At 43.2% G+C, this 24,527-nt stretch overlaps 1 protein-coding gene across 1 annotated transcript in view; it reads left to right on the top strand.

Moving 5' to 3' along the window:
• The window catches only part of HERC2 (HECT and RLD domain containing E3 ubiquitin protein ligase 2), a gene marked incomplete in the record, with an annotated part of 3,551,743 nt that overhangs the window by 2,654,883 nt on the left and 872,333 nt on the right, over positions 1-24,527 (top strand). The window contains 1 exon segment of the mRNA XM_044072055.1: positions 23,634-23,805. Coding sequence (XP_043927990.1) covers positions 23,634-23,805 — 172 coding nt within the window.

Below are 24,527 nucleotides of genomic sequence, written 5' to 3'. Positions count from 1 at the left end.
CTGGCCGACTGCAGGACCATCTGACTGCAGGATAACCCAAGTGTAATGACTGCAGCAGTGTGAACACTCGAACATCTACATTTATGGTAGGTACAAAACTATACTGTACTCCACTTGTCTGGAGCTGGATTTGGAGTCCGCTACTTTTACAGTGTGGGTTCTGTCAGTAAGCCAGTTGGCAACCCATCGAGTGATGTAGGGATTAATGCCCAGCTTAGTAAGGTTATCTATGATTCCAGAGTAGGGGATGGTGTCAAAGGCCTTGGCGAGGTCCAGATAGGCTGTGTGGACTGCCTTACCCTAGTCAACGGCTCTGGAGACTGATTCGAAGAAGTCAGTAAGGTTCAGGAGACAAGATCATCCCTTCACGAACCCAAACTGGGTGGGGTCCATTGTTTTAAGGTTGCCAGTGTCTTTGTTTATAAGTTCCATCCCCGATCCTATGAATCTGCAAAAATCCAACATGGTTCTGTCCACCAACTTAGTTTTCCTGGGGCCCCTCCTAGACTGTTCACTTCAGGTCTCCTTTTTGACCCAATGCGTCAACAGAATCCAACAGAAACAGTGTATCTCACCCAGAATGTTCCTCCAGCGACTGTGATACATAAAATCTTGTATCCTCATGATTCCCATGGCCAGGCTGCAGATGAGGAAGCTCCAGTGGTTAGTCAAAAATGTGTGGTGCCCACACAGTCAGTCCCTGATGACCAAGATACAGCTGATTCCTTGCCTCAAGGAGGAGTTTGCAGGGTGGGTTTTGGCTTGTGCACAAAGTTGGGGCTTTCTGTTAAGATTCACTCCCCAGGGGCAGACTCTCGCCACAGATGCCTCAGAGAGGGCCTGGTGGACAGACTTCCAATCTCAAGGACTCCTAGATTAGTACTAGGCTACCTGCTCTTGTGGGCCATTTTAAGCTTAACCAGTTAACCCATGTGTAACCCACCTTGTGTCTGTAAGGTAAACACCTTAACCATTATGCCAAAGGGAAGTGGGAGACTCCGTTTAATGGCAAGCACATAAACTGGAAATAGCATATGGCAGTGCTAAAAGGCCTGGTAGTTTTCAAGGAAAAATGGGAGCCAGGGATCTGCTAGTCAAGACAGACAATGCCACAGTTTTGTGGTACATAAACAAGCAGGCGGGCACCCACTCTTACCCTCTGTTGTCTAGCAATGCAAGTTTGGGAAACTGCTCACTCTCTGGGGTTACACCTCCTGGTACAATACCTTCCAGGTAATACTCTAGCAGACCACCTCAGCAGAAACTTGATTGGCCCCCCCAATGAGTGGCATCATCTTTGGGAAATATTTCTCAGCATGGCCCAGAGATGGGGAGTCCCACAGATAGACCTTTTCGCCTCCAAGGGAAATGCTTAACTGAAAAGATTGTGCTCCAGGAGTAAACAATCAGCCTGGAGAACAGATGCTTTCTCCTTCCCTTGGACTTGTCTCTTCATTTATGCATTCCCTCCTCTGCCTCTTCCACTAGGGCAGTTTTAAAGGTAAGGGAAGAGGGCCCAAGAAAAATACTGATAGCCCCAGACTGGCCCAGGCAGCACTGGTATTTTCTGCTTCACAAATGTACCAGAGTCCATGGCTGTTGCCTCAGAGAGTTGACCTTCTAACTTAGGACAAGGGTAGGATTGTGCACCCCAGCCTGTAAACACTCAGCCTTTCAACTTGGATAATTCCACAGCAACCAGGACTAAGCCAACCTTAAGCAAATCGGTTCAGGACATTCTTAAGGGGGCTAGAAGGCCTAGTATTAGAAAATCATGCTCAACTAAATGGAAAAGATTTTCCATCTGGTGTCAGCAGCAGTACCACAGTCCTGATTCAACCCAGATTTCTGTCATTCTAGACTTCCTGGCTAGTCTGGTTGATGAAGGCTTTTCCTGCTCCTCCATTAAAAGCCATGCATCTGCCATTTTGTCCCATATACCTGCTCTTCCCCTTGGCTTTTCCTATCCTCTGTTAAGACAACTTCTTAGAGGGGTCATCCACATCAGACCTCCCAGGAGGCAACCTCCCCCCACTGTGTGGGACCTTAATTTTGTTCTTGAAAAACTGACTGCCTCCTTTTGGACCTGCAACCTCTGCCCATCTAAAATTTCTAACTTGGAAAACCGCCCTTCTTCTGGCTATCACCTCTTCTAGATGAGTCTTTGAGGTGCAAGCTGTCATGGTGGTGGAGCCATTCCTCATATTTCACCCAGACAGGTTTTTCCTCAGAACTTAACCCTACCTTCATGCCCAAGTAGTCACCGACACTTCTCTTAATCAGGCCATTCACCTAGCCACATTTCCCAACTCCCCAGAACCAAGGGGAAAGAATAATTAATTCCTTGGATGTGCATCGGCAGCTCCATTACTATCTCAAAAGAACTAAAGTCTTGAGAAAATCTGACCAACTCTTTGTGACCTTTGAGACAAAACCAGCTTCTAAACAGACTGTCTCAAAACTGATCTCTCACTGTATCTGAGTTTGTTATAGCCATCATGGCAAAAAGTCACCTGAGGCTTTCAGGTCACACTCCACTAGGGCTACTGTTACCTCTGCTGCTTTTCCTGAAAGAAATACCTACTAAGGACATTCTGGAAGCTGCCACCTCGTCGTCTGTGCACACCTTCACCAAACACTACCACTTAGCATCCTTTTCCAGGTCTAGAGCAGGACTCTCCGCTGCCATTCTGCAGGCCATCCTCTCCTCTCCCTAATCACCTTCCACCCTCATTTAGGAATGTTCCCATAAGTCAAGACTGCAGCAGTGAACCACGAAGAACATAGTACAGTCGCATACACCTGCCATAAATGTAGATGTTCCAGTGTATTCACTATTGCAGTCTTCCTTCCCTCCCTCCTTCCCCCCTTAGCCTACTAGGTAGTCTACTTATAACTTCTTCTCTAGCCAAGGGAATACCCTTTGGCCTCTCCTTCCGTATAGGTGCTCTTCCTCAGCCCCCTTCTGCTCATTTTGGGGCTTCTCCCTTTTGGGAGCAAGAAAGAACTGATATTTCGGCTGGCTCCCTATATACCCCTAGCGCACTGACATCAATTTGGGCATGTGCCAGCTTGAGGATGAGAGGAATTTTTCTCTGGCAGTCGGGCTGGCCAAGGGCTTTCTTGGCAGGGAATCCCACAAGTCAGAACTGCAACAGTGAATACACTCGAACATCTACTTTTATGGCAAGTGTGCACAACTGTACTTTATTCACTCAAAGCAGATTTGACAAGGCCTCAGTGAGAGCGCAGAATTGAAAACACTCTTTGCATAAGTACTCAGGAACCTAGTTTAATCTTATTTAGTAGCATCTTAGTTTTTTTTTTTCCAACTATGGACATTGTTAAACAATATATATTTTTTTATCTTGTGTTATGGTCATCTTATCCACCTTCTGTTTGTTTAAACAAAACATGGATGTTTTTGATGCGATTAGTTAGCTCCATGATTGTTTCCTATAACTTCATACTATGTAACCTTTTGGTGCCAAAATAATGCATTATTAAAAAAAAAAAAAACAGTTCAGGAGGCAAAGCTTGACACTGATCCCCCCGTACTCCCCCAGATTTTGTACACACCCCCTGTGTACTGCCACAGAGCCTAGAAACACTCCCGGGATGGCTGGAGCAATGGCACCCCCCCTACAAGAACATATAAAATGAAGCGTACTTGCTTTAACTCAGACTTGAACTGTGCTTATCTGCTTTGAAGATGGGAATATCAGTAAAGACCAAGAAATAATACACCGTCCTCCTGAGATTTGTCTTATAGAGGTTATAAGTAGCTGCCATGGATTTATAACACCACTGATTTTTCACTGTATTTTTTAATTTACTGATTGTGTTAGTTTTAGGCACCTCAACTCATCCATCCATATGTTTTCCTAGAGCACATCTAGTGGATCTACCTGGGATAACTGAGGGAAAGCAACTGCACCCAAGGAAAGGATTTGGAGTTGTTAATTTTCACTTTTTGTGCGGTTCACTGTCTACTAGCCCTCCCCCAGGTGGTGAGGTTTTCACAGTTATCATAACTCCTAAAGGTATTCTCCAAAATTAGTTAGCTTCAATCTCCTTTGCAGGGAGGATGGGAATTTTGCTACTACTCTTCGAGAAAGGACAAGAGTCTTTGTTCCCCTGAATTTACCATTGAAAATATTATTGCAGTAAATGAAATACCGACAAAAACAGAATGGGAATGGATTCACTTAAGTTTGCTAAGAATACTGTCAGAGTGCTATGACATTGTTCACGCCTTCATTCATGAACATATACTGGTAGGGCACAAATATGTAGGCAAATTCAATAAATGCTTTTAGATGGAATCACAAAATTAAAAATACACAGCAGAGAAAAAGAAAAAGTGCTTTGTTTCCAAAAATTTCCATAAGTACAATAAAACTAAGTTTAGACTTCACCAAGCACAGAAACTGTTTTCTTTTTAAATCTTCCACCTCAGACTATGAACTTAACTTGATCTCAGAGGTTGAAAGTAATAATAGCTTGTCCTTTAATTATATTATAAAACTATAAGAGAAAAAAATGTGCAGACTCCACATAAATAAAGAAATATATCAGCGTTAGAGGCAAGGGAAGATCTAATTTATACCGAAGAGGCAAGGGAAGATCTAATTTATACTGAAGAGGCAAGGGGAGGTATAATTTATACTGAAGATATTTTTCGTGTGGATCAGTGCTCCAGTAGTCAGAACCACTGAGACATCTGTTGTAGAAAGCCCAACATCTGGCCTGGCTTTCAAACCTCTAATCCCACCTCCGACCAGGGAGACATCCCCTTCAGCATGTTCCTAGCGTAAAGGTGACACCTTCCTCACCATCTTTACATCTTTTTTGCTGCAGTATGATTTGCAATGCTTTTATGCTGAGCACTGAACTATAAACCGTCTTGTCAATTCTCTGTATTGCCCTGCTGTCTCTATCTGAAGGCAGAAGCTTGGAAGAGGGCAAATGCTTGGAAGTCTTGTCAAAGGAGACTGATACCACAGCAGAGTCAATGGAAGGACACTTAAAAAAAAAGAATTGACAATCCTCAGGAGCCTTATAGAACCTTTTGGGTTTCTTTGGAGCAGGAGGATTAGAATCAGGAGACCTGGAAGCAGCTATAAAGATGTCTAACAAAGCAGCCAACACAGGAGGCACTGCAGAAGATTTGGGAGTGTCCTTCTGATGCAGCCCATAATACCTTTTTTGGATATCAGACACTTGACAAGAATCCCACTTAAAGTATTCCATCATTCTAGCTTTAGTTTCTCCAAAGACAATCCCTTAAAAGGAAACTCAAAACTAACACACTTCATCAGAACTGTAAGCCAAAGTTGAAAAGTACCACAAGGACCCATCACTGGACTCTGAATCCTCATCAGAGGAATAAGATTCTTAGCCCATTCGAAAGGAGTAGAAGTCCAAGGGAGAGTAGGCACAGAAATCCCTTGGGGAGGCTTTAGGGCCATTAAGGCATTAAACAGGCCCTGAGTAAACTCCTGCCATTCCCTTTGAGGATCCTTAGGATGTACAGAAGTATGCTTGATCTACTGATTTTTCTTAGTAGGGACATCAGCTTTAACAAACACCGGCGGTTCTGACCAATGATGAGATTCAATAAGAGTACCAGGAACCTCTTCCCTGACTAAAATCTACAGAATCTCACTAGGGCAGTCCAAGATGGTTAACTGCGGTTCCTCCTCGCCATCTGGAGCAGATACCTGCAAAGCCTCAGAGGACATGCGAAAGAAAGGATGCATGCCAGACTCCGACAGAGGAATCTGACATAGACATTAGACAGCCTACAGTGCTGTCACCTGCTTCTGGACAAATATCCGGTTCTGGACAGCCAAAGAATCTTGCCAAGATTTCTTAGTCATTTTCTTACTTAACAGTACCTCGGTTAGATGATTCCATCATGCTACCCTGGGCTAACAGTTTAAGTCTGTGGTTCTTGAGATAGATGGCCACGGAAGATAACCAACTTCTAAGGGTCTTGGCCACAAATGCTTTACAAATGCTGCAGGACAAATGGTCTTGGGAAGCACCCAGATAAAAAAAAAAAAAACACTTTGTGATGACCCTTATGGGGAATTTGCCTCCTACACTGATATTTTCCCTTCTTTGATGACATGAACTCTAGATAACCAAAGAACAACAAGACCAAAAAAATTAAAAAAGACCACAACAGGGCAGTTATTTGATATCTAGGTATTCAGCACAGCAAAAGGGCATTCAGATCAATGAGCAATGATTGCATTCAGACTGACAGTAAAGTAGTGCCTGGTGACTGCATCCGTATGTCACATTTATGCCCTATGTCCTGAGTGGGGAGCATATCCGTGACTTATATCACATACAAGATCTAAAGGATTTGGTATAGTGGCCGGACATTGGGCTATTCATGGCAGGAGATCCATACGAAGAAGCATACTGCAACAGTGAAGAGAAGGGACATCTGTTACGGTTAGATTTTACACATCTCTACTGTCAGAGCTCATTCTACCAGAGCTGCTGCTTTCACAACTATTTTTTTTTTTTTTACTGCTGTAATCACTTGTGAGGCTAAAGCATGGTTTTACATGGTAATGAAAGTTAGACTTGCATTTCCATTTTGAAGCTCTAATTCCTTTTGCCCTTTTAGAGATTTAAGGTATACTGTCATTTGCTCAATCTTCCTTTCAGGATTTATTGCTTCTAGTTCTTCCCACAGGTTATGAATACTGAAAAGACAGGAATAAATAATATAGTAGTACATTTATGTGAAGAACTTATAGTACTCAATATATTGTTGACTTCCTTTCTGTTTGCTAGTATAACTATCCTTCATCATTGTATATGATAGCTTAAGTTCTTGTTTGTCTTGTTTTTCTGTTGGTATTCATGCATTATTGAAAGATGAGTATGCAGTCCAGGTGTTTTATTATGTTTCTCTTTTTACAATATTGGAGGATGAATCTGAAAGTATATCATATGAGTGCAAAAGTGATTTACAGGTTAGCCTGATCTTGTTAGAAGGCTTTGAGTGCAGGATGCTGTTTCCAAGCAAGTGGTATGGCAATCTAGCTGGTGTCACTGCTTGGAAACTTCATGCACTTTTTCATTTTTTTAATAGTTGCTTACTAATATTAATTTTGTGCAAGACCCTTTTGAAGATGTAATTTTTTACTGGACTCTCCTTAGAGCTGTAAAAACGTTAGTGAGAATTTATCATAGTAAAGAGTGGACCAAATTTCTGTAAATGGCTGAAAATGTACTAGTTCCGTAGTAGATAGTGATGGTCAAAGTTCTGATTGCTGTCAACCTGAGTACCCAGATCACGTACCACTGGTTCTACACTTGGTGGGGTGCTGTCTGTAATGTAATTAGCAGGGATAGTCAGCTTTCCCAACGGGAGTTAATAGTGCTTTTTTTTTTTTGCATTTAACTTTAATCCATGGCTTTGACACCAGTCATTTGTTTGAGTCAACCCAGTCTGCAGTGTATTAACATCATTGGGGACACATTAATTGTTCCCAGTTTGCAGTCGTCAGTGAACTTGGTCAACCACAGGCCATCCAAGTTTGCCTGGACTTCTGAGAAATAAATTTTGAACAGTAAGGGACCCACCACAGAATCCTGTGGTATGCCACTGTTGACTGGTCTTTGCTAAAGGTAAAGTCACCCACTTTGACAGTATGTGTCCTATCAGTGAGGCAGTTGGCATCTGGTAATGAAGGGTTAATTCACAATTGAGAGTCTCTCTCTCTAATACCCAGTGGGGATTGGGTCAAATGTCTTGGCTAGGTCAAGATAGGCAGTATGCATCGTCTTTCCTCGTCCGTTGTCTTGGTAACTTTCTCAAGAAGTCACCCTTGTTTAACAGGCGTGAACTACCTTTAGAATCCAAATTAGGTTGGGTCTAGAGTCTGGAGATTACCTGTGTCCTTGTCAAGAAGGTCCATAATGATTCTTTCCATCTTCCAGTTGTCTAGTTAAGCTTATAAGCCTATGTTTCCTATGGACAGTTGATGGTCCCCTTTGTACAGAGGGATTACTGCTGCTGTCTTACATTCTGGCGGAACATAGTTGCAGCCTGTGGTTTAATAGGGATCCGAGTGGGTCTGCTAGGTCATATTTTAAGTTATTTAAAAGGCAACCTGGGGTGTTCTATGGTCCCCATTGATGTCATATTTTGACCTTGGAGAGTGCTAAGATGACCTGCTCTCTTGTGATAATAGGCTGTAGAATGATGTCAGGTGTACTTTGGGGTGACTGGAGGGGATGGGGGGGGGTGAAGTTTGCTCCAGATCTGTCAGCTAGTAGGTTGGCTATTACCTCTGGTTGAGTATGGGTGGTGCCATCCACAACCATTTCAGTCCATAGTTGTGTATTCCCTTTTAATTTTCATGTGTAGTTTGTGATTATCCTTGGCTAGGGAGGCTATTTTTACTTTCTGATTAACTTTTGAAGACTTGACAAGATCTCTAATGTGTGTGTTTAAGCTAGAGAGGAATTTCTTTTTCTGCTGACCCAGTTCCATCTTGTTCTTGGACAGTAATTTCTTTCTCTTGTATAATATATTTATATTTGGGGTCCACCAAGGTGGCTTGATTATTTCGACAAGGCCTGGATGTTCTTCGTCTTCCCTTGCTGCAGTCCTGACTATTGGGTATAGTCCGCGTCCCAGTCGGCCCGAATACCAGAGTATAAGGCTGACGTCGGTCATGGCGCCTTAGACTGACGTCAGTACGTCAGGGTACTAATGCGCATGACCGACGTCATTTCCTCAGTCTTTTTTGCCGCATGGTCCGATGCAGAAGCAATTTTGCGAGTGCAGGTTGGCGTTCTGAGATTTTCCGAAACCGGAGTTTCAGACCGAAAACAGAGTTGGCTAAGTAACCCGTTGGGAACATTTTGGTTTTTCTTGCCTCAGTATTTAACCGGATGTCAGAAAAAGTGAATAACTGTATTTCTTGTGGGAAGCAGATACCGCATAGGGATTATCATACATTGTGTATACCTTGTTTAGGGCCGGAGCACGACGTTGTTGGTTGCCGCTCTTGTGCTAGATTTAACAAGCGCACTATTAAGAGGAGGCTTGATTGTGCTAGGTTAGTGTTTGGGAAGCGTTGCAATTATAATATGCCGTCGGATGCTCCGGCCTGCTACATCCAAGAAGCGCAAGGACAAAACAGTGAAGCCTAGGGGTGAGGAACCGGCAGTCCCGGACGTCGGTCCTTTAGAAGGCTCAGGGGAGCCAGAGGTTTTGCCAGGAGTCTCTATGGAGTCTCAGGCAGATACTTTACTGTTACAGGATGTGCCCTCTCAGGAGGTAGGCCAGGCTGAGGGGCTTCTCAGGTAACTGTTCTTCCCTCTCTTCCCAAGGTAGTTAGGGCCTCTCCTTCTGTTGCCAAAGCTTCTTTTAGAGGTAGGCCAAGTTCAGCTTCTGTGGGTGCTTCTCCTAGCATTTCGGCCTCTGTGCCTAACAAACATATGCTTAAAATGGCAGAACATTTGATTACTCTGATTAGAGGTTCTATGGCCCCACCTGATAAGAGGCCTAGGGTGGAACAGGAGTTTGATAGTTTTGAACAGTGTTCACAGGCTTCAGAGTCTTCTGTGGAAGACTTGCAAGAGTTTCCTACTTATTCTGATTCTGATGTGGATGATTCCACTCCTTCAGCTTCTCCTCCTGAGGATTTTTCATTTTCAGAGACTCTTCACTCCATGAGGGAGCACTTTAAATGGGAAGGCCAAGATTACTCTGACTCAGAAAAGGCTTAGGGAATTCTTGTTTTGCCCCAGCATAGGCCCTTAGCTATTCCTCCTGTGTTGAATGTGGTGGAGGATGTTTTGCAGAGGCTTCTCTGAACCCTGACTCCTTGCCTCCTGCTCCTGTTAAGCCTGATAGGTATTATAGGGTGCCCAAGCTCATAAGTATTTGTTTAAGAGTCCCAGGGCGGACCCAGAAACTGTTTCTCAGGGGCCTAAAGGTGTTAAAGCTTCTGTGGTTAAAAATCCTGTACCCTCTGATAAAGAGGCAAGGGCTTTTGGATAGGTGGGGTAAGAAAGTATATACTTCTTCCACTCTAGCCATGAGGCGTTGAATTGTCAGTTTCATATGCTGAAATATCAAAATTATCTCCTTTCACAATTGAAATCTAAGGTGGATGCTTTGGCGGAAGGTATTGAGTGTAAAGAATTGCTGGATTTGGTTCATGTGTCTGAACAAGTGGGTAAGCATTCTTTGCAGTGTGGTTTTGATGCTGTTCAGGCCTCCTCGAGGGTGGCTGCTACTAGTTCTGTTCTTCGCAGACATGCCTGGTTGAAGGATCAGAATTTAGCTGAGCATGTTAAGACTAGGATTTTGGATGCTCCTTTACAGTCCGATGTGTTGTTTGGACCGCCTGTGGAAGCAGTTTTAAAGAAAATGGAGGACAAAGCTAAGTCTATGCAGACTGTTAAAGATTTTTTGCAGGTGCAGCCTCCGAGTTTAGTAGAAATTGGCCTGCTAAGGGGTGGACATATCCTGCTTATGGTTCCCAGTCTAGGGGTAGGTCTAGGCGTGGTAGGGGCAGGGCTCAAGGTTCGTTTAGGCCTAGATCAGACAGTTCACCTGCTCAGACTTCTGGTGAGGGCAGGGGTCAGTCCTTTCATAAGCAGAACCAATGACCTGCCTTTTCAGCTGCCAGTGGACTCTCGTCTGGCAGCTCCTTTGGGAGGAAGATTGTCTCTTTTCAAAGAAAATTGGGATTTAATCACTCAAGACAGATGGGTGCTGGATATTATTCATCACGGTTACAGATTTTATTTCCACACAATGTCCCCTTTCAAAGGCATGCCAGATGTTCCTCCTCCACAAAGAAAAGAGGCTCACAAGCAAGTTTCTCAGTTACTCCAGATAGGGGCCATTCAGCCAGTCCCTGTATCAGAAAGGGGCTTGGATTTTATTCTCGCCTGTTCCTAGTACCAAAGAAGGGGAACACGTGGAGACCAATTCTGGATTTATCTATCCTCAACACTTATCTGGACATTCCCAAGTTCAAGATGTTGACGTTACAGCAACTGTTACCTCTGCTGGGCAAGGATCACTGGATGGTAACTTTGGATCTCAAGGAAGCTTACCTTCATGTGCCTATAAGGCTAAGTTGCAGAAAGTATCTGCGGTTTGAACTGGAGATTTTCATTATCAGTTCTCTGCATTGCCCTTTGGCTTATCTACTGCGCCCAGAGTATTCACAAAGGTTCTGGCTCCAGTGATAGCTTACTTCAGGCTTCAAGGCATTCAAATCTATCCTTACTTGGGCGACGGCCTGATCCTGGCACAAGAAAAGGAGCACCTTCTACAGCATCTGGACTATGTCAGAGGAGTGCTAAGATGCCTAGGGTATTCTGTGAGCGAAATAAAGTCCAGTCTAGTACCCTCTCAAGACATGTGCTTTCTGGGTGTGAGACTGAATACAGCAGCTCAGATGGCCTTTTAACCCCGGACAAACAAAAGAGTCTGTCACTTTACTTCCATCAACTATCTCATCAGTCCGTGCTGACTGCAAGGACAGTCCTTCAAGCATTAGGGTTCATGGCATCTTGTATTCTGGTGCTTCCCAATGCCAAACTGCATATGAGGAAGCTGCAATGGTATCTCAAAATGTATGGACACAGCACTGCCAAGATTTGGACACTGTCATTCAAATAATACCTTGCCTTCAAAAGGAATTCTTGTGGTGGGCTCAGGAATGTCACCTAAACAAGGGACTCTCTGTGACCCGGCCAGAGGCGAGTCAGATTTTAACGACAGATGCCTCGGACACTGCTTGGGAGCTCATCTAAATGGAAAGTGGATACAAGACAAGTGGCCTGCCAGACTACAGCATCTACATATCAACATGAAGGAGATGTTAGCAGTCCAGTTTGCATTGATGGCGTTCAAGGAGTTACTTCTTCCAGGGCAGGTGTTGATTCTGACAGACAACACAACTGTCATGTGGTACATCAACAAGCAGGGGAACACATTCTTATCCTCTATGCAGGCAAGCAATGATTTTATGGGAGACTGCGTTAAGCCTGCAACTGACTCTTCAGGCAAGGTTTCTGCCAGAGCACAGAACTCCTAGCAGATGTATTAAGCAGACAAATCATGGATCCCCACGAGTGGAAACTGGATCTTCATGTATTTCAGAAATTGACAGTGTCATGGGGAACTCCAGACATAGATCTGTTAAGCTTCTCCACTAAACCACCAGCTGCCAAAGTATTGCACAAAGGGGTTTCATCACACAGCTTGGAAAGTGGATGCTCTGTCTTTCAGTTGGAAAAACCTTCATGTCTATGCCTTTCCACCTCTACCTCTTCTTCCAAAGGTATTACTAAAGGTCAGACAAGACAGGCCAAGGATGATTTTGATAGCTCCAGATTGGCCTCGGCAACACTGGTACCCACTTCTAAGGAGTCTTGTAAAGAAGCCTCCATGGCCTTTACCTCTGATTCCTCATCTGTTATCTCAGAAGGGCGGTCATCTGCTCAATGTCAAGCTTCAATCTCTTCATCTCACAGCTTGGCATATTCTGTGTTGAAGCACGGTAGGTCTCAGCTTCCTCAACAAGTTTTAAATGTGATTATGGAAGCTAGAAGGCCTAGTACTAGGAGAGTGTATGCATGAAAATGGAAGAGATTTTTATTTTGGAGTACAGCAAAGAATTTGGAGATTTCAGAGCCTAATTTGAGTGTGGCTCTTCAATATCTTACTGAATTATTGGACAAAGGTTTGTCCTTCTCTTCCATAAAGATTCATGCTGCAGCAATTTCAGCTCACTATGATTGTGACCCACCTTTGTTTTCGCATCCTTTGTTCAAGCAGTTTCTTAGAGGGGCAAAGAATATAAGACCCCACGTAGAGCTCCTACTCCTGCTTGGGATCTCAATTTTGTGTTGGAAAAACTTACTCTACAACCTTTTGAGCCTGCAGCTACTGCTGAATTGAAATATTTGTCATGGAAGACTGCTTTTCTGTTGGCTATTACTTCTGCAAGAAGGGTGTCTGAGTTGCAGGCCCTTATGGCGGTAGAACCATTTTTGGTTTTCCATAAGGACAAGGTTTCATTACATACTAATCCTTCCTTTATGCGAAGGTGGTTTCTAGTGTGGCTTTAAACCAAACTATTCATTTGCCTCGTTTTGCAGATCCTCAAAATAAAGGGGAAAAGATTTTGCACACTTTAGATGTACACAGGCAATTGCGTTATTATTTGAGCAGGACTAAAGATTTTAGGCAGTCTCAGCAGTTACTTGTTTCTTTTGCTTTGAGTTCACAGGGCAAGCCTGTGTCAAAACAAACTATTTCTAGTTGGATTGGCTTTTTGCATTGCATTTTGTTATTCCCATCATGGCAAAGAGGTTCCAGCTGGGATTAGGCCTCATTCCACTAGGGCTACTGCCACTTCAACAGCATTTCTAAGGGGGTGGCAACTAAGGATATTCTGGAAGCAGCTACTTGGAGTTCAGTGCATACTTTCTCTAGGCATTATCACCTGCCTATATACTCTAAGACTAGAGCTGGTTTTGCCACAGCTGTTTTACAAGGCATGTTGTCAGCTCCTGCTACTTTATAATTTGCCAGCCTCCCTTACCTCTGCTTTGGGATTCTACCCAATAGTCAGGACTGCAGCAAGGGAAGGCGAAGAACATAGTACAGTTTGTACCTACCATAAATGTAGATGTTAGAGGATTCCCTTGCTGCAGTCCAACCCTCCCTCCTTCCCTCTGTGTTTCAGGGTGGTTGTGTAGGTGAGTTTACATGCTTATATTTTTTGTATATATATTACTGTATATATTGTACATGTTTATTGGTGCAGGTTGTTTTGGGACTTGTCTTTTGGGTCTTCTGCCATCTGCGGCAAGAAAAGACTGCGCAAATGGCGTCGGTCATGCCCATTAGTACCCTGGCGTACTGCCGTCAGTCTAAGGCGCCATGCCCGACGTCAGCCTTATACTCTGGTATTCGGGCCGACTGGGGCGCGGACTATACCCAATAGTCAGGACTGCAGCAAGGGAATCCTCGAACATCTACATTTATGGTAGGTACAAAACTGTACTTTTTAATGTAGTTAGGTACAGCTGATTCTATACAATTGCTTAAGTGGTTATACATTTTGAGATACCATTGCAGCTTCCTCATATGCAGTTTGGCATTGGGAAGCACCAGAATACAAGATGCCATGAACCCTAATGCTTGAAGGACTGTCCTTGCAGTCAGCACGGACTGATGAGATAGTTGATGGAAGTAAAGTGACAGACTCTTTTGTTTGTCCGGGGTTAAAAGGCCATCTGGGCTGCTGTATTCAGTCTCACACCCAGAAAGCACATGTCTTGAGAGGGTACTAGACTGGACTTTATTTCGTTCACAGAATACCCTAGGCATCTTAGCACTGCTATGACATAATCCAGATGCTGTAGAAGGTCTTCCTTTTCTTGAGCCAGAATCAGGCAGTCGTCCAAGTAAGGATAGATTTGAATTCCTTGAAGCCTGAAGTAAGCTATTACTGGAGCCAGAACCTTTGTGAATACTCTGGGCAGTAGATAAGCCAAAGGGCAATGCAGAGAACTGATAATGAAAATCTCAGTTGAAACCGCAGATACTGCAACCTAGCCTTATAGGCACATGAAGGTAAGCTTCCTTGAGATCTAAAGTTACCATCCAGTGATCTTTGCCCAGCAGAGGTAACAGTTGTTATGCGTCAACATCTTGAACTTGGGAATGTCCAGATAAGTGTTGAGGATAGATAAATCCAAAATTGGTCTCCACGTGTTCCCCTTCTTTGGTACTAGGAACAGGCGAGAATAAAATCCTAAGCCCCTTTCTGATACAGGGACTGGCTGAATGGCCCCTATCTGGAGTAACTGAGAAACTTGCTTGTGAGCCTCTTTTCTTTGTGGAGGAGGCGTCTGGCATGCCTTTGAAAGGGGGCATTGTGTGGAAATAAAATCTGTAACCGTGATGAATGATATCCAGCACCCATCTGTCTTGAGTGATTAAATCCCAATTTTCTTTGAAAAGAGACAGTCTTCCTCCCAAAGGAGCTGCCAGATGAGAATCCACTGGCAGCTGAAAAGGCAGGTCATTGGGTCTGCTTACGAAAGGACTGACCCCTGCCCTCACCAGAAGTCTGGGCAGGTGAACTCCCTGAGCTAGGCCTAAAGAACCTTGAGCCCTGCCTCTACCACGTCTAGACCTACCCCTAGACTGGGAATCATAAGCAGGATATGTCCACCCCTTAGCAGGCCAATTTCTACTAAACTTGGGAGGCTGCACCTGCAAAAAATCTTTAACAGTCTGCATAGACTTAGCTTTGTCCTCCATTTTCTTTAAAACTGCTTCCACAGGCGGTCCAAACAACACATCAGACTGTAAAGGCATCCAAAATCCTTGTCTTAACATGCTCAGCTAAATTCTGATCCTTCAACCAGGCATGTCTGCGAAGAACAGAACTAGTAGCAGCCACCCTCGAGGAGGCCTGAACAGCATCAAAACCACACTGCAAAGAATGCTTACCCACTTGTTCAGACACATGAACCAAATCCAGCAATTCTTTACACTCAATACCTTCCAAAGCATCCACCTTAGATTGCAATTGTGAAAGGAGATAATTTTGAAATTTTAGCATGTGAAACTGACAATACAACGCACACATGGCTAGAGTGGAAGAAGTATACACTTTCTTACCCACCTATCCAAAGCCCTTGCCTCTTTATCAGAGGGTACAGGATTTTTAACCACAGAAGCTTTAACACCTTTAGGCCCCTGAGAAACAGTTTCTGGGTCCGCCCTAGGACTCTTAAACAAATACTTATGAGCTTCGGGCACCCTATAATACCTATCAGGCTTAACAGGGCAGGAGGCAAGGAGTCAGGGTTCAGGGAAGCCTCTGCAAAAACATCCTCCACCACATTCAACACAGGAGGAATAGCTAAGGGCCTATGCTGGGGTAAAAACAAGAATTCCCTAAGCCTCTTCCTGGAATCAGAGTAATCCTGGCCTTCCCATTTAAAGTGCTCCCTCATGGAGTGTAGAGTCTCTGAAAATGAAAAATCCTCAGGAGGAGAAGCTGTAGGAGTGGAATCATCCACATCAGAATCAGAATAAGTAGGATACTCCTGTAAGTCTTCCACAGAAGACTCTGAAGCCTGTGAACACTGTTCAAAACTATCAAACTCCTGTTCCACTCTAGGCCTCTTATCAGGCGGGGGCATAGAACCTCTAATCATAGTAATCAAATCTTCTGCCATTTTAAGCATATGTTTCTTAGGCACAGAGCCCGAGATGCTAGGAGAAGCCCCACAGAAGCTGAACTTGGCCTACCTCTAAAGAAGCTTTGGCAACAGAAGGAGAGGCCCTAACTACCTTGGGAAGAGAGGGAAGAACAGTTACCTGAGAGGCCCCTCAGCCTGGCCTACCTCCTGAGAGGCACATCCTGTAACAACAACGTATCTGCCTGAGACTCCATGGAAACTCCTGGCAAAACCTCTCGCTCCACTGAGCCTTCCAAAGAACCGGCGTCCGGGACTGCGGTTCATCAACCCTAGGCTTCACTGTTTTATCCTTGCGCTTCTTGGATGAAGCAGGCGTGGAGTATCCGACGGCATATTATAATTACAACGTTTCCCAAACACTAACCTAGCACAATCTAGCCTCCTCTTAATAGTGCGTTTGTTAAATCTAGCACAAGAGCGGCAACCAACAACGTCGTGCTCAGGCCCTAAACAAGGTATACACAATGTATGATAATCCCTATGCGGTATCTGTTTCCCACAAGAAATACAGTTATTCACTTTTCTGACATCCGGTTAAATACTGAGGCAAGAAAAACCAAAATGTTCCCCAAGTACTTAGCCAACTCTGTTTCGGTCTGAAACTCCGGTTTCGGAAATATCTCAGAACGCCAACCTGCACTCGCAAAATTGCTTCTGCATCGGACCATGCGGCAAAAAAGACTGAGGATATGACGTCGGTCATGCGCATTAGTACCCTGACGTACTGACGTCAGTCTAAGGCGCCATGACCGACGTCAGCCTTATACTCTGGTATTCGGGCCGACTGGACGCGGACTATACCTTATAGTCAGGACTGCAGCAATGGAAGACGAAGAACATCTAACACACTTCATCAGAACTGTAAGCCAAAGTTGAAAAGTACCACAAGGACCCATCACTGGACTCTGAATCCTCATCAGAGGAATAAGATTCTTAGCCCATTCGAAAGGAGTAGAAGTCCAAGGGAGAGTAGGCACAGAAATCCCTTGGGGAGGCTTTAGGGCCATTAAGGCATTAAACAGGCCCTGAGTAAACTCCTGCCATTCCCTTTGAGGATCCTTAGGATGTACAGAAGTATGCTTGATCTACTGATTTTTCTTAGTAGGGACATCAGCTTTAACAAACACCGGCGGTTCTGACCAATGATGAGATTCAATAAGAGTACCAGGAACCTCTTCCCTGACTAAAATCTACAGAATCTCACTAGGGCAGTCCAAGATGGTTAACTGCGGTTCCTCCTCGCCATCTGGAGCAGATACCTGCAAAGCCTCAGAGGACATGCGAAAGAAAGGATGCATGCCAGACTCCGACAGAGGAATCTGACATAGACATTAGACAGCCTACAGTGCTGTCACCTGCTTCTGGACAAATATCCGGTTCTGGACAGCCAAAGAATCTTGCCAAGATTTCTTAGTCATTTTCTTACTTAACAGTACCTCGGGGTTAGATGATTCCATCATGCTACCCTGGGCTAACAGTTTAAGTCTGTGGTTCTTGAGATAGATGGCCACGGAAGATAACCAACTTCTAAGGGTCTTGGCCACAAATGCTTTACAAATGCTGCAGGACAAATGGTCTTGGGAAGCACCCAGATAAAAAAAAAAAAAACACTTTGTGATGACCCTTATGGGGAATTTGCCTCCTACACTGATATTTTCCCTTCTTTGATGACATGAACTCTAGATAACCAAAGAACAACAAGACCAAAAAAATTAAAAAAGACCACAACAGGGCAGTTATTTGATATCTAGGTATTCAGCACAGCAAAAGGGCATTCAGATCAATGAGCAATGATTGCATTCAGACTGACAGTAAAGTAGTGCCTGGTGACTGCATCCGTATGTCACATTTATGCCCTATGTCCTGAGTGGGGAGCATATCGTGACTTATATCACATACAAGATCTAAAGGATTTGGTATAGTGGCGGACATTGGGCTATTCATGGCAGGAGATCCATCTGAAGATGCATAGTGCAACAGTGAAGAGAAGGGACATCTGTTACGGTTAGATTTTACACATCTCTACTGTCAGAGCTCATTCTACCAGAGCTGCTGCTTTCACAACTATTTTTTTTTTTTTTACTGCTGTAATCACTTGTGAGGCTAAAGCATGGTTTTACATGGTAATGAAAGTTAGACTTGCATTTCCATTTTGAAGCTCTAATTCCTTTTGCCCTTTTAGAGATTTAAGGTATACTGTCATTTGCTCAATCTTCCTTTCAGGATTTATTGCTTCTAGTTCTTCCCACAGGTTATGAATACTGAAAAGACAGGAATAAATAATATAGTAGTACATTTATGTGAAGAACTTATAGTACTCAATATATTGTTGACTTCCTTTCTGTTTGCTAGTATAACTATCCTTCATCATTGTATATGATAGCTTAAGTTCTTGTTTGTCTTGTTTTTCTGTTGGTATTCATGCATTATTGAAAGATGAGTATGCAGTCCAGGTGTTTTATTATGTTTCTCTTTTTACAATATTGGAGGATGAATCTGAAAGTATATCATATGAGTGCAAAAGTGATTTACAGGTTAGCCTGATCTTGTTAGAAGGCTTTGAGTGCAGGATGCTGTTTCCAAGCAAGTGGTATGGCAATCTAGCTGGTGTCACTGCTTGGAAACTTCATGCACTTTTTCATTTTTTTAATAGTTGCTTACTAATATTAATTTTGTGCAAGACCCTTTTGAAGATGTAATTTTTTACTGGACTCTCCTTAGAGCTGTAAAAACGTTAGTGAGAATTTATCATAGTAAAGAGTGGACCAAATTTCTGTAAATGGCTGAAAATGTACTAGTTCCGTGTAGTAGATAGTGATGGTCAAAGTTCTGATTGCTGTCAACCTGAGTACCCAGATCACGTACCACTGGTTCTACACTTGGTGGGGTGCTGTCTGTAATGTAATTAGCAGGGATAGTCAGCTTTCCCAACGGGAGTTAATAGTGCTTTTTTTTTTTTGCATTTAACTTTAATCCATGGCTTTGACACCAGTCATTTGTTTGAGTCAACCCAGTCTGCAGTGTATTAACATCATTGGGGGACACATTAATTGTTCCCAGTTTGCAGTCGTCAGTGAACTTGGTCAACCACAGGCCATCCAAGTTTGCCTGGACTTCTGAGAAATAAATTTTGAACAGTAAGGGACCCACCACAGAATCCTGTGGTATGCCACTGTTGACTGGTCTTTTGCTAAAGGTAAAGTCACCCACTTTGACAGTATGTGTCCTATCAGTGAGGCAGTTGGCATCTGGTAATGAAGGGGTTAATTCACAATTGAGAGTCTCTCTCTCTAATACCCGAGTGGGGGATTGGGTCAAATGTCTTGGCTAGGTCAAGATAGGCAGTATGCATCGTCTTTCCCTCGTCCGTTGTCTTGGTAACTTTCTCGAAGAAGTCACCCTTGTTTAACAGGCGTGAACTACCTTTAACGAATCCAAATTAGGTTGGGTCTAGAGTCTGGAGATTACCTGTGTCCTTGTCAAGAAGGTCCATAATGATTCTTTCCATCGCCTTCCAGTTGTCTAGTTAAGCTTATAAGCCTATGTTTCCTATGGACAGTTGATGGTCCCCCTTTGTACAGAGGGATTACTGCTGCTGTCTTACATTCTGACGGAACATAGTTCGCAGCCTGTGGTTTAATAGGGATCCGAGTGGGTCTGCTAGGTCATATTTTAAGTTATTTAAAAGGCAACCTGGGGTGTTCTATGGTCCCCATTGATGTCATATTTTGACCTTGGAGAGTGCTAAGATGACCTGCTCTCTTGAGATAATAGGCTGTAGAATGATGTCAGGTGTACTTTGGGGGTGACTGGAGGGGATGGGGGGGGGTGAAGTTTGCTCCAGATCTGTCAGCTAGTAGGTTGGCTATTACCTCTGGTTGAGTATGGGTGGTGCCATCCACAACCATTTCAGTCCATAGTTGTGTATTCCCTTTTAATTTTCATGTGTAGTTTGTGATTATCCTTGGCTAGGGAGGCTATTTTTACTTTCTGATTAACTTTTGAAGACTTGACAAGATCTCTAGTGTGTGTGTTTAAGCTAGAGAGGAATTTCTTTTTCTGCTGACCCAGTTCCATCTTGTTCTTGGACAGTAATTTCTTTCTCTTGTATAATATATTTATATTTGGGGTCCACCAAGGTGGCTTGATTATTTCGACAAGGCCTGGTTTTAATGTAGTTAGGTACAGCTGATTCTATACAATTGCTTAAGTGGTTATACAAGGCATTGGTGTACACCTCTGCATAGGTGTCCGTGTTATCTGCACTTGAGGGGGCTTTGACATTTCTTGTACCATCACTTAGTAAGAGATAATTTGTCTTTGAAAAAAAAAATTGAGCTTGATGGGTATCTGTTCTTGTACTTACATTGAACAAGATTGATTTATGGTCTGATCTTACAGGGAGGACATCACACTGGGGGAGATAGGGTGCAGTGCTCTCCCAAGTTAGTGAGTACTTTGTCCAGGGCATTTGAGCCTCTTGTGGGTGTGCTGACTAGCTGTTCTGGAGCCTTTGCACTGACAAAGTCCAAGAACCTTTGAGCTAGTATGTTTGTGGTTGTGTACATTTCCCAGTCGATTGTAGGGTAATTAAAATCACCCACGAATAAGGTGTTTGGCAAGTGACTGCAGTATGTCCAGGTATATCCTTTTCTTGTTTCATGATGGGGGACCTGTAGCCAGCTGTGATATGATTGGGAGCTTTGGCTTTGTAGTTAATTGGACATCGAGTAGCTCGAGAGTCATATTGTTTGACCAGTCTAGAGGTGTACTTATCCTTAATGAAGATGGATACACCTCCTCCTTTGTGTTTTTTTTTTTTTTCATGCTCAGTTTGTGGTCTGAACATATGGAAGGCATTGTAGCCTTGCACGGCCAGAGTGCTTTCTGTGCCTTTGAACCATGTCTCTGTTATTGCACAGTCGTCAGCATCTTCCAAGGTAAGGAGTGCTTCTCACATAACTATAGTGTCAGAGACTTGACTCGTAGAGCTTCCCCTTTCTGGGCTGACTGAGTGTAAGTACACTAACTAGAGTTGGTGAAATGCCCACAGTTTTTCAGTAGCATTTGGGCCCTACCAGATGAACAAGGTACCGGAGGTGCTTACAATGTTTAATATCTGTGGAACTTTTGTCTTTTCTTTTGTGAGATCACACCTTAGAATGTGGTTTGATGCCCGTACTGTGTCCTTTGCAGACATCTCATGTGCCTGGGGTTCTGGCTTTGCTCTGCACCAGTAGAGGTAAGCTAATGATTGGGAAAGGAGAGACTGAGGATGCTGAGGTCCTTGAGACTGCTGCTGGCAGGAATAGTGAAATTTCCTCTACCTATAGCTCCTGCTGTTGACCCTGTCTTTTAGGAAGAGTTCTTGGGTCATGAAGTACAGTATGGATTAGTCTATTTGTTATTTGCCTTTTCTTTATAAATGGTTAAATAATATACGGGGAAGAAGGATGAGGAGCTCCGTGACTATTTTTGCAGGTTGGATGCATCTTGAGTTAGCTAATCTTACTCCAGAGATAGTTTATGCCATTTGCAAGTTGCTGACAAAGTGAAGTGATACATTGCCAGGCATCTTAAGGCAGATTCCTGTTTGACCTCTTCATTCCAGGATAGATCCAAGAGACCGTGTCATCTTTCTAGTTTGCTGCCAGATAAGAATAGTACAGCTTTGGGCAGAACTGACTAGAATATATTCTCTTCTGCCACTTTGGCACAGTGGTGTGTTAACAGTCTGCCTCGTGCACTTCTCCAGTCGTGCCTTTTTGACTGGGCTGGGGAAAAGCTGGTGGACAATTGACCTTTTTCAACTTGGAATCCAGGAGGCTTCTAAAAAGACACCTCTGTGTGTCTACATTGGAATTCCTTATATATTGCAGTAATGTTATGCTGATGCTGTGGCACATGTCTGCATGAAAAGGCATGGCTTAGGCACTTCTCTTGTAATTATGGTCTTAGGCAGGCCATGCTGGATGCCCCAGCTTTTTTTTTTAAATATAATTTTATTTTTGTTAACCATGTGCCTGTAAACTATGACGCCCCACTGAGGCCATGCTAAGTTGTTCCCCATCACTGAGTTGAGAACGGTCATGCTACAGTTGTCTTCCAGGCAGCTATGAGGACCTTTTAATTTTCTGTCTCTAGCCCCTGTCTCTGCCAGTGGCTGATATGTAAGTGGCTGCAGAACTTTCCTCTATTGAGAGTGTGCTGCTGCTGCATGCACTCCATGAGGACGGTCACCCAGATATGGCTTGGAAGAGCCAAGAGCACATCCTTGGCTCATAAGCTGTATGCTGTGCATCTCTCTCTCTTCAGTAAGTACTAGGATTACAGTAAGCTAGCCCAGCTCCTCCCCCCTTGTGAGTGAGTTAGCTTTGGCTGTTTACTTCCATATTTCATATCTGACTTCTGCAGTACCTTGATTAGTGGTGTCAAGCCAGGTTATCTAGCTCTCTTACCAGGAATTTTTTTCTACATCACGGAGATGACTTACTGGATAGCCTTTCTGTGATGACATCTAAATGAAGAGGCTTCTCAAGATCTGACCAGGGAGCTCCATAAAAGGAATCACTATTGACCACATTGGAGGATGATAGTGATGGCCTTGCTCTCTTTATATGCTTCTTGTGTGTTTGATGTTTATGCTGTTGTATTTGTACTTTTACTCAGAATAAGCCTGTAACATTTTCCTGTTTTTGGAGCATTTCTTATTGGGACATCAGAGAAAATGGTAACCTCCCAGTTGTTAAATGCATATAAATAAAGTTTTAGAGCTAACAAACCATCTAAATGGGCTTGTAGATAAGAATTTTTTAATGATCTTCTAACATGATATTGATCAGTCTAGCTCACTCCTTTACATTTCTTCCTTTTACAAAGAAAGTTTTATGCAGTTTTGGCATATGCTTGTTATGAAGTCTTATAATACATGTTTGCTAGTGTGTAGCAGTTAAGACTGTATTGCTTTGTATACATTTACCACTGCTATACATTTTGGCACCTTCCTGATAAGATATAGCCTTTCAGAAGCTATTTTGCATGTTTCCTTGTTTCATCAAGGAAAAAAATCAGCAGCAGAGATGATGATAGTTGATTTTGTGTTTCCATTTTGATTGTATGTACCCATTCATCTTACATGGTTGTTGACATTTGGTAAGAGGCTATTCTTTGTTAATAGCAGGAAGAAATCATTAGCTGTGAAGCTAATGATATAAACATCAGTCTACAAATAACTGAAGAAGGGCTGTGTGCCACATTGATGTGCTTTTCTGGTAAGGACTTTAATAATTGTAGCATACCTTGTTCCGGCATTCACCCAACTGAATTTCTTTATTTTAATGTAGGCTTGGTATTTTCTTGGGGAGATGGAGACTTTGGAAAGCTTGGCAGAGGAGGAAGCGAGGGCTGCAACATTCCACAAAACATCGAAAGGCTGAATGGTCAAGGAGTTTGTCAGATTGAGTGTGGCGCGCAGTTCTCCCTGGCACTCACCAAGTCTGGAGTAGTGTGGACCTGGTAAGTATTAGAATTCTATGATTACTTTTATGATCCCAGTATTGTGAATAACTGGCTGGCTGACCTTGTTATGTAGGTTAAAAAAAGTATAAATCTTTTATGTAAAAGCATGCACTTTATCCTAGCACCTACGGAGATGCTGGCACTAAATGCTCCCTGTTATAAATATATTTAATTTTAATTTCTGATACCATGCAGGTGTTTTCTGGTGGCAGCATAAAGCCAGTAAAGTAAGCTTTTCCTCTCTTAAACAAATGTAAAGCCTTGTAGTTCATATGATTTCCTTTGGTGTTGTGGCCCAGCTGTATCACTTGCCTTGGATAAAACTGCTGTGACTTGCACCCTCTTGGCATTTAAAAATTCCATAGATGCTTAAGATTCAGAGTAAATCATTTAACCAGTGTAGAAGTCAGAAAGAGTTAGTGTGAGTTGCTAAGTGGCAAGTGTCCATGTAGTGATCCAGTTTTTGACTGGAGTATGTAAATATTCTTTGAAGCTCATGCTTCTCAGTCTCAAGTTCCATCTCGGATATTGTACAAGAATATCAAGAAGTTATTGATGTCAGAGTGGATGAGCACGACTTCCACGATGGCTTCAACAATGAGCAACACCTTAATTTCAGGTCTCCCACTGTGAAAAAAGAAACTGGGAAGTAACAGCCAGCGATTTAGTCAGTAAAATTCAGTTACTGTCTAGCAAATACACTGCATGGAACAGTAAAG

The sequence above is a fragment of the Protopterus annectens genome, chromosome 5.part0 (genome assembly GCF_019279795.1).
Source record: "Protopterus annectens isolate FY-2018-M chromosome 5.part0, PAN1.0, whole genome shotgun sequence".
Taxonomy (NCBI): domain Eukaryota; kingdom Metazoa; phylum Chordata; order Ceratodontiformes; family Protopteridae; genus Protopterus; species Protopterus annectens.
Note: the sequence above shows the minus strand (reverse complement) of the source record. Positions and strands in the feature narration are given on the sequence as shown.